The following is a 14,877-nucleotide window of genomic DNA, read 5'->3' as shown; positions in this document are numbered from 1 at the left end:
TCCTGCTCTGCTTGCATCCTTGAAGAATTTAGAAACTCAGAATCATGCTTTCGTTATTAGAAGGTAATGAGTGTCACCTTTTCTGATTTAATTTAGGGAAAGCCACTAAAGGAGGCACAGGGAGAAATTCTCTATTCTGCAAATTTCCTGGAGTGGTTTTCAGAGGAAGCCCGCCGCGTTTACGGAGACATTATCTACACCCCAGCAAAAGAAAAACGGGCCCTGGTCCTCAAGCAGCCCCTCGGTGTGGCCGCAGTCATCACCCCAGTATGTGGCAGGATCTGCAAGCTCCTAGGGGAGGAGGTTGAGTGGGGTTTGAGCAGGTGTGCTCATCCTGTTAGCTCTGTCACCTGTTCTTGGCTTCCTGATGCCATTGCTGCATGTGGAGGTGTGTTTCCTGGTCCTCTGCGATAGGTGTGAGAGGTGTGGTGGTGGCCAGGGGGCACTTCTAATGCCTGCAGAAGGGGACTGACCCACTGGAGGACCCAGGGGCTCCTCTGACTTAGCATAAAGGCTTCTTCTTGGCATTGCCTAGTACATCTAAAAACATCTTTGGTATTTATCAGTTTTTAAAAAGACTTAAGATTTGACAATTTTTAAATGTGCTACAGTTTTGAGAAAATTTTATGCTTAATTTATGGTTATCATCAACAGCAAAGTATTTATGTATCTACCAGCAGGCACTGGGCCAGGTTCTGAAAGTAAAAAGGCTAAAAAAAAAGATACTGTGTCTGCCTGGATAGGGCTGCAGTATACTTGTGGGGCACCCAGCTTTCTCTACATGAACTGCCTTTCTTGGGTCCACCTTCTAGATCCCATATTAACTTCTCTACAGTGTCTGCCAGCTGGTCTCAAGACTGCTTATCTTTCCCCGCTCACCATAGTTACAGAGAACTGCCCCCCTCACTGCCTAGACTGACCAGGTTTGACTCAGAGCCGACTCTCCACTAGCTGTGTGACCTTGAGCAAATTACTTAATTGCTCTGTCTCACTTTGTCCAAACCTGCAAATGAGGAGAAAAATACCAACCTCATTGGGTTGTGATGAGGATTTAATTAATTATAGTTTAAAAGTGCTTAGAACAGTGCCTGGGACAGAATAAGCACTATATGAGTTTTTGCTGAAATAAAACATTGTTACTATAGATACACAGATGTGTACAGAGAGCTATCTATAAATATATATAGAGAGAGGAAAGTAATATATCGTCTACCATTTTCAAAATCACCTTTGCTAATATTTTCCCCCCGCAGGGTCAGCAAACTATGGCCCTCAGGCCAAATCCAGCCTGCTGCCTGTGTTTGTAAATAAAGTTTTATTGGGACAGAGCCACAACTATTCATATACGTACTGTATTGTCTGTGGTCTTGAGTCCTCGTGACAGAAACTGGACATCCCACAACGCCTAAAATTTTTACTACTCAGCCCCTTACAGAGAAAGTTGGCTGTCCCCAGTATAGATGATTTTGTAGTGTTTTAAACTCTGAAGATGTTTCCTGTCTCTATGAGCCTTTGTCTCCCTAGTCCCTGCAGTCAGCAGGTACCAGGTGTTCTGAGAGCTCACCTGTGCAAGAACAGCTCTGCCAGGCAGTTGTGCACTGGAATTTGCTGGCTGACTTCCCAACCTGCCTGCCTTTGGACCAGGGGGCAGTCCTTCCTCTCACTTACCTCCTCTCTCTTCTGATCCAGTGGAACTTCCCCAGCGCCATGATCACGAGGAAGGTGGGGGCTGCCCTGGCAGCAGGCTGCACGGTAGTGGTGAAACCTGCCGAGGACACGCCCTTCTCTGCGCTGGCCTTGGCCGCGGTGAGCCTCTCTGCACAGAGTCCAAAAAAAGGATGTTATCTGGGACAGAAGGAAAGACTTTCAAAACCTTCTTTGCCTGCGTCTCCTGTTTGATGGTGTTGTGTTTTAATTCACTAGGCATTATTTTAACCCAGATGATGTTCTTTTTAGAAAAAATAACAGATGGGGGAGTTTTCTGTCATCTGTAGGCAATGTATTGTTTAGGCTACCCTAAAAATGATGTCTAGCCATCATTTTTATTAAGTCATAGTAACGTGACTAAAATGTGGGCATTTCTCAGATTCAGGGACCTCTTATTTACCGTTCCCTTCTCCAGCTCAATCTGCGTCATATCTTGTTCTTCTGTTTAAAACCCTCTAATAGCTTCTCATGTCTCTCAGAGTAAAATTCAGCCTTCCTGCAGTGGCCTTCACTTTTTTAAAATTGGGAATGTTTGATGAGTTTCTCCTGTTCTACACATTCCCCTTCATCCTTTTCTGTCCCTTACAATTTATCTTTTGAAGAAGCGAGACGTTTGACCGGTAGAGTTCCCCATAGTCTGGGCTTTGCAGATGGCATACCATGCACTGGGTTCCTCTGTCTGCTACACTTTCCACAGATTGGCAGCTGCATCCAGATGCTTCCTCAGACTTGGGTTCAATCCCATTTTGTGTCCTTTTGTCAGGAGGCGAGTAATGTCTGGGTGTCTCCGTTTTCATATTTGCAGCCATTGCTGTGCAATGCCACTCAGTCTGTTAATTCATTAGGAGTGCAAAAATGGTGATATTTGAATTCTTTCCTTTTTCTTTCATTTATTCACCAGACCGCTTCTGTAAATCAAAGCTACCCATCATCTCCTGTGTGGTTACCCAATGGTAAATTCCCATAGGAAAGACAGTATGTTTGATTTTCTTTTTATTTAGTTTTCCAAATTAATGCATCTATTCCTGTCATCTGCCTAAGGTTCCCAATTAGTCTGTTAGTAGCATTATGTGCTAGTAGATTTTAACGTATTTGATGAGTTTCAGTTTGCTGTGGTTATTATCCTTGATGAAGCTCATATTGCCCCCAGTTTTGGCCAATGGCAGCCTCTTCGAGTTGGCTTTTTTAACATAACTCTTAACAGTTTTTGAGACCTTCTTTGCTAGTATGACAAGATATTTTAGACTTATTATATATATTTCTTGCCTCAGACCTGGGATTAACCATTTTTGCAGAAAGCCCTTATTTCTTCTGGTAGGAAATTATATTTTAAGACTACATTTGGGGCACTAGGGATGGTCATTGCTACTAGTTGGTCATTGTTTCTAGGCCTTTTAGTGTCAGGGCTAGGAAATATACATATATGTATTCTCACACACACACACACACACACACACACAGACTCACACAATAAAATAGTGCTTAAATTCATAAAGTTCCAACAACACATTCATATTAATATCACATTAGCACTATTAAGAATCTTATTTCAGTTCCAAATATATTCTGTCCCTAAAGTCAGCCTAGTTTTTTTTTTTTTGGCATTACTTTTTAGATTAAAACATCTATTTATTTCTCTTTTCTGTTTTTCCAGTTTGATCATTTGCTGCCACGTTTGCTGTTTCTCTTTACAGCTTGCAGACCAGGCTGGAATTCCTCCGGGTGTATACAACGTTATTCCCTGCTCTCAAAAGAAGGCCAAGGAAGTAGGGGAAGCACTTTGCACGGATCCCCTAGTGTCTAAAATTTCCTTTACTGGTTCAACAGCCACCGGAAAGGTATGTGACTCAAGTCTCAAAAAACCAAATGGCATTCTAATAGCTTGTCTTTATAGAGTATCAAAATACTATTTCATCTCGATCACCATTTGTAGGAAGATTTCTGGCAGAGTGTTAAAAGCTCTGTCCCATAACATAACGTCCAGTCATTTTCTGGAGATATCTGGATGCTGTTCCTTATTGTGACATGACCTAGGTTTCTATTTGACAAAACTGAAAGTTTAGGGGTAGACAAGGTTCCCATTATTTGTTGCATGTGAAGTAGCTGAAAGTTGTCCATAACTTTGGAATTCCCATAACTCTGGAATGCATGTTTCTTTCATAATCTAGAATTAAAGAAATGGATGTCTTAGAATTGAACAAAAATTGTGTTTAGTATAAAGGTGCTTACAGAAATAGAAAGGTCTTTTTTTTTTTTCGTTTTTTCCCCCCCCATGTTGAAAAGTTCTTTCCCAAAAACTTCATTTGTGTGCCTGTGAGTGCATTTTTACTTATCCTTTTAAATGTTCAAAAGAGAAAAAAGCAGAGGAGAACAAAAGTTCTTATTTATGGTGTTTCTCTCCAGATAGTATACTTTTTTCTGCTGGTATTTATATATACACACACACACTCATGCTAGAGACGTACATAAACATATACCAGATAAAAATAATATAAATCTAATCTGAAAGTTTTGGTGAAACTGGTCATTTTTTGACACCATGAGAAACAGGAGAGAATAATGCAATTTTGGTAGCTCCCAACCATAACCACATTTGTCATGCCATAAACGCACACTTGGGAAGCCTGCCATTCATTCCAGAAGCAGGAATTTTTAGATCCATAAACTGCTACCACCCTGATCAATGGCTCTTGCAGAGCAAACTTACTCTCAGAGGGTTTCAAGATATCAATAGTTAGAGAAAAAGAGAGAGGCCTGGGAAAAAGGGTGGTAAACCTTTGCCACTGAAGCCAGAGAAATTCTCAGATGCTGGACAAAGGCCAGCCACTCATTACTCAACCTCGCTTTGCTCAGTGAGCTATCCCCATTGGATAGACCCCGAAGGAAAATGTCGACCATGTTCCTGCCAAGCCCAACTGTGCCTCTTAAATTATTTACGCAGGACAGTGATTCACTTCAAGTGGTTTAAAGGGAAGAGTGATAGGAATCACTGATAAAGGAATAGCCAGGGGCCTCTTCTGAGCTGATCTTTGCAGAGGATCGGTGGCTGAGCTCCTGATCTTGCAACGTAGAATCTTGCCTCTACTGAACCCCATTCCGTCAGCCTGTTCTGGAGATGCTGCCCTGCCCTCACTCCTTCCAGGGGCACCACCCCTCCCGGGGCCTGCTGCGGGGACAGCAGCCATGCTTTATAGCACATGATACCTCATCTGTTCCCCCACAGAGAATTCAACCATGAGTGGTCATTTGACCCGAGGAAAACAGATTCATAGGCTGGCCAGTGACCTAGGACGAGTGACCTGGCCATAGAGAGATGAGCTGGGCACTCACGTTCCCTTTCTAGGGCTTTGAAAGCTGAGATCCTGAGAAGGTCAGCAGGGGGAACTGGAGCAGAAAGGATTCCTTAAGACGTAGCAGGACTGCAGGCAGTGCCACAGGGGTCATGAAGGTCAGAGGCAGGTTCAAGCCCTCATCATGCACACTGAGTAGCAAGAAGACGCAGTCAGAGGACACAGGTGGAGGCAAGCGACCCAAGAGCGAGCAGAGTCAGAAAAATCAACGGCCTGGCAGAGAGCAGTTCTTAAAAATTCAAAAGAAAATAAGAAATAGGTTTACTCACACCGGTCAGAATGCCCATCATTAAAAAGTCTACAAATAAATGCTGGAGAGGGTATGGAGGAAAGGGAACCCTCCTACACCGTTGGTAGGAGTGTAAACTGGTACAGCCACTATGGAAAACAGTATGAAGGTTCCTCAAAAAACTATGATCCAATAGAGTTGCCATATGATAAGAGTTGCCATATGATCCAACAATCTCACTCCTGGGCATATATCCAGACAAAACTATAATTCGAAAAGATAACATGCACCCCTATGTCCACAGCAGCACTATTTACAGTAGCCAAGACATGGAAGTAACCTAAATGTCCATCAACAGATAAACGGATAAAGAAGGTGTGGTATGTATATACGGTGGAATACTACTCAGTCATAAAAAAGAATGAAATAATGCCATTTGCAGCAATATGGTTGGACCTAGAGATCATCATACTAAGTGAAGTCAGAAAGATAAAGACAAATACCATATGATATTGCTTATCTAAAAGAATCTAAAAGATGAACTTATCTATGAAACAGAAACAGACCCACAGACATAGAGAACAGGCTTGTGGTTGCCAAGGGGGATGGGGGCTGAGGGAGGGATGGAGTGGGAGTTTGGGATTAGCAGATGCAAACTATTATATATAGACTGGATAAACAATAAGGTCCTCCTGCATAGCACAGGGAACTATTCAGTATCCTGTGATAAACCATGATGGAAAAGAATATGAAAAAGTATATACACACACATACACATAAATATGTGTATATAACTGGATCACTTTGCTGTACAGCAGAAACTAACAACATTGTAAATCAACTATACATCAATAAAATAAATTTTAAAAAAAGAAATGTTTAATCTTAAAACTTGTACTACTTTGTTGAATAGTAACATTTCATTGAGAAGACCGTTTTTACTAGTTCATCGCTGGAATCTTAACATCTGGGCATATAGAGAAGTACCAGCACTGAAGCAATTTTCCAGCTTTTCTGAATTTTGACTAAGAGACCTATCATAAAACCCACAGCTGTGTATCACAGGGACCAGTCCTGGAGTGACCTTGGGCTTGTGACCACTGTTCGTTGCACTTGAACCATCCAAGTGGGTCCACCGTTCTCATAGCTGTGGTTGGATAAAGACCTACTATCGTGTAATAAAGCAAACATCCCTGGGCAGCTTTCCTAGGCCGTAAGAATCTCTTCCTGGATATTTAAAGCCTAATAGTTATATGTATCAAAAAGCCTTATAGGGGCTTCCCTGGTGGCGCAGTGGTTGAGAGTCTGCCTGCCGATGCAGGAGACACGGGTTCATGCCCCGGTCTGGGAAGATCCCACATGCCGCGGAGCGACTGGGCCCGTGAGCCATGGACGCTGAGCCTGCGCGTCCTTGAGCCTGTGCTCCACAACGGGAGAGGCCGCAACAGTGAGAGGCCCACGTACTGCAAAAAAAAAAAAGCCTTACAGTTGTGCATTGAGCTAGTGATTATACTTCATTTTGTTGTTGTTATAGTGATTCTACTTCTACTTATTTATACTGAGGGAATAACTGCAGTGTTGTTTTAATAGCAAGGAATTGGAAGCAACTTAAATTTCCAACAGATGGGGGCTGAATAAATAAATGAATGAATAGCTCTGCAGTGGAATACTAGGCAAGCAGCTAAAGGATGTTCTAGAAACACGAAACACACGCTGATATGGGTGTGTTTAAAGTGTTGTGAGCATGTTATGATGTTCCAGATATATGACTAACTGGGAAGATAAAGCAGGTTATAAAGCTGTGTAACTCTACCATCCTGTTTTCTTTAAAAAAAAAAAAAAAAAAAAAAGGCACATGTCCCTGGTGTGTGTAGCCAAATTCTGGACGGATATACCTTAAGATTTTATCAGTGGTAAGCTATTGGTTGTGGGGTTATGGGTGATTTTATTAGCATATCTCTATAATACGATAATTTTATCATAATTTTTATCATAATTTTTTATGTTTATCATAACAAATTTATCATAATTTTTAATAGGTCATACATTGACATGGTTCAAAAACCGGGACAGTATAAACATGGTTATATTCAGAAGTTTCACCCTCACCCCTATCCCTGATTTCCTCCCTTTTATAAATAATTTTTAGTTTTTTTTATCTTCCTTGTGTTTCTTCACCAAATACAAGCAAATATGACTACATATAGATTCTTATTTTCCCCTTTTCTTATGCAAACTGTCATCTCGTATACACGACTGTGCACCTGGCTTTTTCCACTACTGGGCAATTTTTTGAAACAAAGGCTTACGGGGCCATGTAGTTGATTCGGTGCTCACAGCCTCCTCTCATCTGCTCCCAGGTCCTGCTGCATCATGCAGCAAACTCTGTGAAAAGGGTGTCCATGGAGCTGGGCGGCCACGCCCCATTCATCGTGTTTGACAGTGCCAATGTTGACCAGGCTGTCGCCGGGGCCATGGCATCTAAATTTAGGAACTCTGGACAGGTGAGTCCCAGGGCATTTTTCTGGGTCGTGTGTTTTACAGATCCTACCCCCTTCCTCACCTCCTAGGATGACACTCCCCTCGTTCTTTGTCCACGCCCTCTTTCATCAGGTGTTTTGTAAGTGCCTCCTCTTTGCCTGGGACTCTGCTAGGCTCAGAGGGTCCAAAGAGAAATAAGGTATTATCCCTGGCTTCAAGGCATTTCCTGAACAGCAGATGCCTTTTAATCAAATCGTTCTCTCATCTCATCGTTCATCTCCTCTTTGAATCTGGTTATTTTCATAGTTTTACCTCACTGGGCTTTTCTCTGCTGAACAGGTTTAAACATCTCCTCAGACACAAAATAGCCTGAACACCTAGGGTCTGAGGCCCACAGTCTTAAGGAAAAGAAGGGAGGAAAATGTTGAGATGGAGCCTTTAAAAACTCAAAACCCTGCTGCCTGGATCTCATTCTTCCCGAGATGGAGGGGGCATGACAGGCACCCACTACAGGGCTGCACACACTACAGTGGCCCAAGGCGGGTCCGGGTTGTCCTTGGGAGAGTGGTGGCCTGAGCTCACCCCTTGTAGGGAATCCTGGAGCATTAGATCTAGCAGGGACCTTCCCAGGTATCTGACACAAACCTTGCATTTTACAGCTGAAGACATGAAACTCTAGAAAGACTAATTGACTTGAAGTCATACATCCTTGGGTTCAGGATCTGGGACTGGGAACCTAGGGCCCGGTCTCCCAACTTCTATCCAAGCTGTTGCCAGGATCCTGGCTTCTTATACAATATTCTTAAGCACTTTGTCTTGGAGTACCATCACTAAGCAGTTTTAAATGCATTCCAGAAATGGAATGACAACTCCTGAAAGGTTATCTGGGGGGAAAAAAGGTGAAATGTTGTACAATATTCCATATGAAATAGCTTTCATCCTTGTTTTGGCCTTTGGTAATTAATTTTTCTCCTTTCACATAACGTAATAAGCTTGGTTGTTTCAGAAACAGGTATGTTTCCTTTTAGAAACACAAAATGGCAAGGTGTGTAACCTTCAGAGTTACACTTACAAAGCTACAACTTTGGGGTGTATTGCTTTAAGCCAATAAAAATGGATAGGATACAAAATTATCTATAGGCTTGTTTCTATTAGAAAAATACACAATAAGAGAAAAGCCAAAAAAAAAAAAAAAGAAAAAGCCAAGAAAACGTATCAAGGGTAACTACATTTCCTGTAATGTGTTTATATTACATAATTTTTAAATATTAGGTCTAATTAGAAAAAATAATAAGCAAAGGCTTTTCAATAATTCAGGCTGACACGGAAGAATGGTCTTGCATCCATTTTCAAAATCTTGGATTCCGCCAAGCATTTGAAAGGCTTAATAAGCTAGTGGATGTAAGTTAGCCTTTGAATCCCTTTCCTTCTAGCTCTGCTGTCACTGCAGCATCACTGTCTCAGGGAGTTACAGTTTCTTGTGTTGGTTTTATTCTTTCCAATAAGAGCCATTCGAAAAAACTTGGGTTAGGTGGCTTTTTGGTTTTTTGTGCAGATATTTATCCTCGCTTACCTATTTAACCACAGAGATGTGGCGGGTGTAGAGGGGCTTGGAGAGGTCCATGCACTCAGCACATTTGTCTTTAGGGCCAAGCCCACATGGGGAGGAACACAGCAGGTAGAACACAGGACGGGAATCACCTGGGAAAGTGCATTCACATTCAGAGATAGCAGCAGTCACACAGTTATTGGTTGGGTCAATAGCTTCCAACAAACTGTCAGTGTGAGTTTGTTTCTTTTTGTCTAGACTTGTGTTTGCTCAAACCGTTTCTTGGTGCAAAGGGGTATCCATGATTCCTTTGTGAAAAAATTTGCCGAGGCAATGAAAACAAACCTGCACGTGGGTAATGGATTTGAGGAGAGAACTACTCAAGGCCCGTTAATTAATGAGAAAGCTGTAGAAAAGGTAAGTTCGTTTTATCATCTGTTCAACGTCATGGTTTCAGTATCAGAAGCTTAACTAGCAAAACCACTCTGGTAAGGTGGCCGGCAAGGCGGTTTTGGAAACAATGGAGAAATTGGGAAAACAACTGAGTTTCTGCCAATTTGTATAAACCACGTGGTTATAAGCTTTTCCAGCTCCATCATTTCACTGAGTCCCCATGAGATCTGTCACTTCTGTTCTCCTACCGCCCTCCCTAAATTTCCTTTTACAGTGGTGCTAATTCTATCTCCTGCTGCCTCAGGAATTAAGATCCTGAAATACAAAGTCCTTTAATTTCTGGAACACCTAAAAGGAAAGGAAAGGAAAAAGGCTTTGTTTTTGAGATCGTTTATGTTTCAGCTGAACTGCTGGCTGGCACTGAAAACAAAATGCCCTTGCAGAAGAGTCCTTGGCGAAAACACCCTGGCAGGAGGTGTAGAGCCACAGAAATCATGTTTAAGGTTTAGAGATGGGGGCTTCCCTGGTGGCGCAGTGGTTAAGAATCCACCTGCCGATGCAGGGGACACGGGTTCGAGCCCTGGTCTGGGAAGATCCCACATGCCGCGGAGCAACTAAGCCCGTGAGCCACAACTACTGAGCCTGCGCGTCTGGAGCCTGTGCTCCACAACGGGAGAGGCTGCGACAGTGAGAGGCCCGCGCACCGCGATGAAGAGTGGCCCCCGCTCGCCGCGACTGGAGAAAGCCCTCGCACAGCAACGAAGACCCAACACAGCCATAAATAAATAAATAAATTAAAAAAAAAAAAAAAGATTTAGAGATGGCAAGAAAGGGAAACTCCTTAAGCAAGGATCTGTTTGTTCAAATAATGTCACAGTCTTGACTGCTAGCGAGGTGAGTTTTCTCCTCTTGTTCTACTGTTTTAAAAAAATAATCCTCTTCAGAGTGGCTTACAAGGAGGTTTCGTGTAATACCAAGCATCCGGTATGCTCCCCAGATAAGTCCTTACTTGGTAGAAAGGATTTCAATAGGATTTTAGTAGAAAATGGAGGCTGGAGGTTGTGTGTGGGGGAAAAAAGGGGGCACAGAGAGCCTCCTGGGTCACCTGAGGAACCAAAATCAAGTTAGAGCCAGGTCAGCACCCAGGTGGGAAGCACAGCCCATTCGCTGTTCGTTGGCCTCCTGAGGGCCTGAGGACCAAGCCCCGCCATGGCTGCCCTGACCCAGTGGGCAGTCTGGCTGGCTGAATATCTTATCTGGTGCCTTCCCCAGTAGACACCAAGGAAGCACTGGGGTTTTACAGAGCTCTGATAACATTTCCAGTTATTGCCTTAGGATTCTCTACCTCTACATAAAGAATATACATTAAAGTTTACATGGGTATCACCTGCATTTCTGAGATGGCTTTGGACCCTGGGCACTCAGCCAGCAAAGAAAATGTGGCTCTGTACCAGCTATGGTTCAAGTCCCAGAGGGGTGGTTCTTAACCCACCCAGCACCTTTAACAACTACAGATGCCTCGGTCCTACTTGAGGAGATTGGGGGTGAATTTGTCTGGAGTAGGGCCTAGGCATTTAGTGCCCCAGTTATTGCTAGTTTGCGGACTGGGAAACCTGTCTGGAGATTTTGTTGTTATTCTTGCCAAAGTGATTGTATAGACATTGCTCTCTAGAGGACGCCGTTTCCTAGGACCTCAAGCAACTACAGTTGAAGGGTTTGTTTTTGTTTTTGTTTGTTTCCCTCTGAGAGTTTAGTAGAAAACATCTTGTCTGAAAACAATCCATTGTGCTGGCTTTAGTGTACATACAGTCACAGGGTAAATACCTGGGGAAAAAAGTGCACATCACTTTTAATGTGACAAGAGGAGGACAGAGCATATTCTATTTGAGGTCAAATAGAATGGGGCCTTGTTAAGTATGCTAAATAGAGGTATTTTTAGAGCTATAAATCATAGAAAGGAAGCTAATGGGGATTTGTTGCGGACAGTGAACTATGAGAGCATTAGAAGGGGTGAGGATCTCAAAAGGGTGAATCTCGATGGCAGACTGTGCCCAAGCCTCTATTTATCTCTTCTGAAATCCTACAGCATATTCCGCTGAGAATGGGAGGCAGGGGGAGACTCCAGTGGACCACGGATTGTGATGAACTTCTGGAAGGCAGCAGGGGTCATGTTAACAGAAAAGTCAAAGCAGAATGAGGCAGGCCCAGGGGAAGCCTGCAGAGGAAATGGGTGTCATTTCTACGATGGAGCTTTTCTAGAAATGGCTGGGGTAGAGGGTAGCAATGGGAGGAGGGGAGAAATAGTGCTGATTGGTTCTACTTCTGCACAGTTTTCTGGGTCATTTCCCTCCACCCACCACCAACACATACAACGTAACAGAGGCATTTGCTCTGGGCAGGAAAATGCCTCTGAAGAAATAGAGCAGCCAGCCTACGAGGAGTACAGCGTGAAGAGTGAGGGTAGGCACGCCAGAGAGGAGCTCCCCTGCCTTTGCCCTTTGCTCGGGTGGGGCCACCCCTAAAGTGAAGCCTGCCGAGTGAGATAAACCCAAGCTTGGCGTTGTCCCTCTCGTTCGGGGAAGAGACTGTTAACAGCAGAGGTCACCCATGTCACCCGTTGAAATTAACCAACCCCATCCTTCATTAGAAAGATGAACAACCAAGAATCATGACAGCCCTAGAGGAAAACCCACAGCACATCAGAGGAGGGTCAAGAAGAGCAAACAGAACAGCTGGCCCTCAAGAAAGTAGATGACTCTGTGAACAGACAGGATTTTTTCTAGGAATCTAATAGTATTCTCCAAGAGTTCTGAGAAGATAGTACATCTATAAAACAGAAGTAGGTTCTATGAAAATGAAGCAATGAGAACAAGAAAGAACGTTTTTATTTATTTATTTGGCTGTGCTGCACAGCTTGTGGGATCTCAGTTCTCTGACCAGGGACTGAACCCTGGCCACAGCAGTGAAGGCCTGGAATCCTAACCACTAGGCAACCAGGGAACTCCTAGAAAGAATGTTTTTAGAAACTGAAAACATGGTGGTCAAAATCTTTTTAAAACTCAGTAATGAAGATGGAAGACAAAATCAAGGAGAGCTCTTAGAATTTAAAGCAAAAGTATGGCAGGAATGCACAAAGAAATCGATCTGAGGCGAGGGGTGTATCCATTTTAGTAATAGGAACTCTAGAAAGAAAGACTTGAGATGGAAGAAATAGGATTATCAAATACTAGAGGAAAACTTCTCAGAGCTAGGGGAAAATAACAATTCTTCAAAATTGAAAGACTTCGTCAACTGCCAAGTAGAATAATAAAAAGAAAAACCCAGATATGTTTCATTAAAAATTTAGAATGTCAGGAACATACCAGAATATTCAAGAAGCTTCCAGAGGTGGGAAAAGCTACCACAAACCCACAAAGGAGTGAGGACTTTTTTTTTTTTTGGCTACGCTGCTGGCATGTGGGATCTAAGTTCCCTGATCAGGGATCGAACCTGCACTCAACGTTCTGAAGGAAAATTACTTTGGGTCCATATTCCGTCACCAACCAATGCAAGGTAAAACACCAGACATGCAGTGTCAGAAAACTCTGAAGGTAAACCATTTTCAGTGCACCTTTTTTGAAACAACTACTCGAGGAGAATGTATTAGAACAAAATGAAAGTGAAATCCAGGGAGGAGAACAACATGGGATCCAAGAGCCTGGAACTAACCCAGGAAGGAGATGAGAACAAATCCCAGGAAGACAGCTGAGCATCAGGCCTGCAAAGACATGGGCATATGTGTATTAGACCGTTAGACAAACTGTAAGAGCAAACAGCGAGAAAATCACAGAGGTGGGAGGAGACAGCATGGTACACACCATGTGCCCTCTTGCCTCTGTACCTCTGTGCATTTGGTTCTTTCTACCCAGAAGGGAGCAGGGTACATTAACCTATTTGGAAAAGAAAGAAACCCAGTTACAGTTTTTTTGAAAAAGAAAGAAACCCAGTTAGTTTTCTGCAGTTTAAACGTTTCCCAAGTATCCTCGACCACGTTTCCCAAGGGCTCTTCTTTTACTCTTCACACAGGTAGAGAAACATGTGAGTGATGCCATTTCCAAAGGGGCCACCGTTGTGACAGGCGGGAAGCGACATCAAGTTGGAAAAAATTTCTTCGAGCCCACCCTGCTCAGCAACGTCACCCGAGACATGCTCTGCTCTCAGGAAGAGACGTTTGGGCCCGTGGCACCCATTATCAAGTAAGGTCATCCAGCGGGTCGGAAGACAGGAGAAAGGATAGGAAAGGAAAAGGAAACCCGGAGAGAAATCTAGTTCGTGTGTCGTTTGAGGCCTGGGTGGGGGACGGGCTGAAGTAGAGAGCAGGGGTGTATCAGTGGAAGCACTAAGTTCAATGTAACATTTAAAAAATTTTGTTTCTATTATTGCCTCTTTAGACCACAAAATTTACCAAATTCTCTACTTTGCGCTCTTGCTTTCTACTGAACTCATTTTTCTTTGTAATGAAGTATATACTTTAAGAGTTCTTTCAAGGGTGTCTGTGGGCAATGGACTGTGTGTTCTTATGTGACCTTTTATCGCACAGTCACAAGTAAATAATAATTTACCTGCATAAAATTCTAGCTTCAGCACTTTGAAGATGTCACACCTTGGTCTACTTAGCTCCAGGGTTGTCACTGAGAAAGCTGATACCTGGTTCTTACTCCTGTGGAGGGATATGCTTTTTCTCTTTAGAGACTTTTAAAATTCCTCATGGCCTCTGACGTTCTTAAATTTTACCATGGTAGCTTGGGTATGGTACACCGTGAGCTTTTTCAGTCAGAGGTCCAATGTCTTTCTTTAATGTCTAAAGTGTTTGTGTAGTCCTGGGAAGTTCTTGGTCATTATTTCTCCAAATATTTCTCTCTCTTCTATTGCTAATGAAATTTATAGATTAGGGTTTCCCTGGTGGTGCAGTGGTTGAGAGTCTGCCTGCCGATGCAGGGGACACGGGTTCGTGCCCCGGTCTGGGAAGATCCCACATGCCATGGAGCGGCTGGGCCTGTGGGCCATGGCCACTGAGCCTGTGCATCCGGAGCCTGTGCTCCACAATGGGAGAGGCCACAACAGTGAGAGGCCCACGTACCACAAAAATAAATAAATTAATTAAATTAAATTAAAAATTATAGATTAAT

The 14,877-nt window shown here is 43.2% G+C and overlaps 2 protein-coding genes and 1 long non-coding RNA gene across 6 annotated transcripts in view; 2 read left to right on the top strand and 1 right to left on the bottom strand.

Moving 5' to 3' along the window:
- Positions 1-1,804, bottom strand: part of GPLD1 (glycosylphosphatidylinositol specific phospholipase D1) — a 61,094-nt gene extending 59,290 nt beyond the window's left edge. The window contains exon 1 of one of the 2 annotated variants that reach the window (XM_033434810.2): positions 1,669-1,804. Coding sequence is in view for 1 of the 2 variants with exons in the window: in XM_033434809.2 (XP_033290700.1) it covers positions 1,669-1,709 (41 nt within the window). In the remaining variant the exon portion in view is untranslated. The remainder of the gene's footprint in view (positions 1-1,668) is intronic. The other variant, XM_033434809.2, reaches the window with a different exon arrangement.
- LOC125965682 (uncharacterized) overlaps positions 1-14,877 on the top strand; it is a 667,016-nt gene that overhangs the window by 564,654 nt on the left and 87,485 nt on the right. The window lies entirely within an intron of this gene.
- Positions 1-14,877, top strand: part of ALDH5A1 (aldehyde dehydrogenase 5 family member A1) — a 31,356-nt gene that overhangs the window by 8,542 nt on the left and 7,937 nt on the right. For all 3 annotated transcript variants that reach the window (XM_033434814.2, XM_033434812.2, XM_004273525.3), the window contains exons 3-8: positions 97-267; positions 1,690-1,806; positions 3,402-3,545; positions 7,647-7,790; positions 9,575-9,733; positions 13,775-13,944. In XM_033434814.2, coding sequence (XP_033290705.1) covers positions 97-267; positions 1,690-1,806; positions 3,402-3,545; positions 7,647-7,790; positions 9,575-9,733; positions 13,775-13,944 — 905 coding nt within the window. The remainder of the gene's footprint in view (positions 1-96; positions 268-1,689; positions 1,807-3,401; positions 3,546-7,646; positions 7,791-9,574; positions 9,734-13,774; positions 13,945-14,877) is intronic.

This window comes from Orcinus orca, chromosome 10 (assembly GCF_937001465.1).
Source record: "Orcinus orca chromosome 10, mOrcOrc1.1, whole genome shotgun sequence".
Lineage (NCBI taxonomy): Eukaryota > Metazoa > Chordata > Mammalia > Artiodactyla > Delphinidae > Orcinus > Orcinus orca.
The sequence above is the reverse complement of the archived record's forward strand: the minus strand, read 5'-3'. Positions and strand labels throughout refer to the sequence as shown.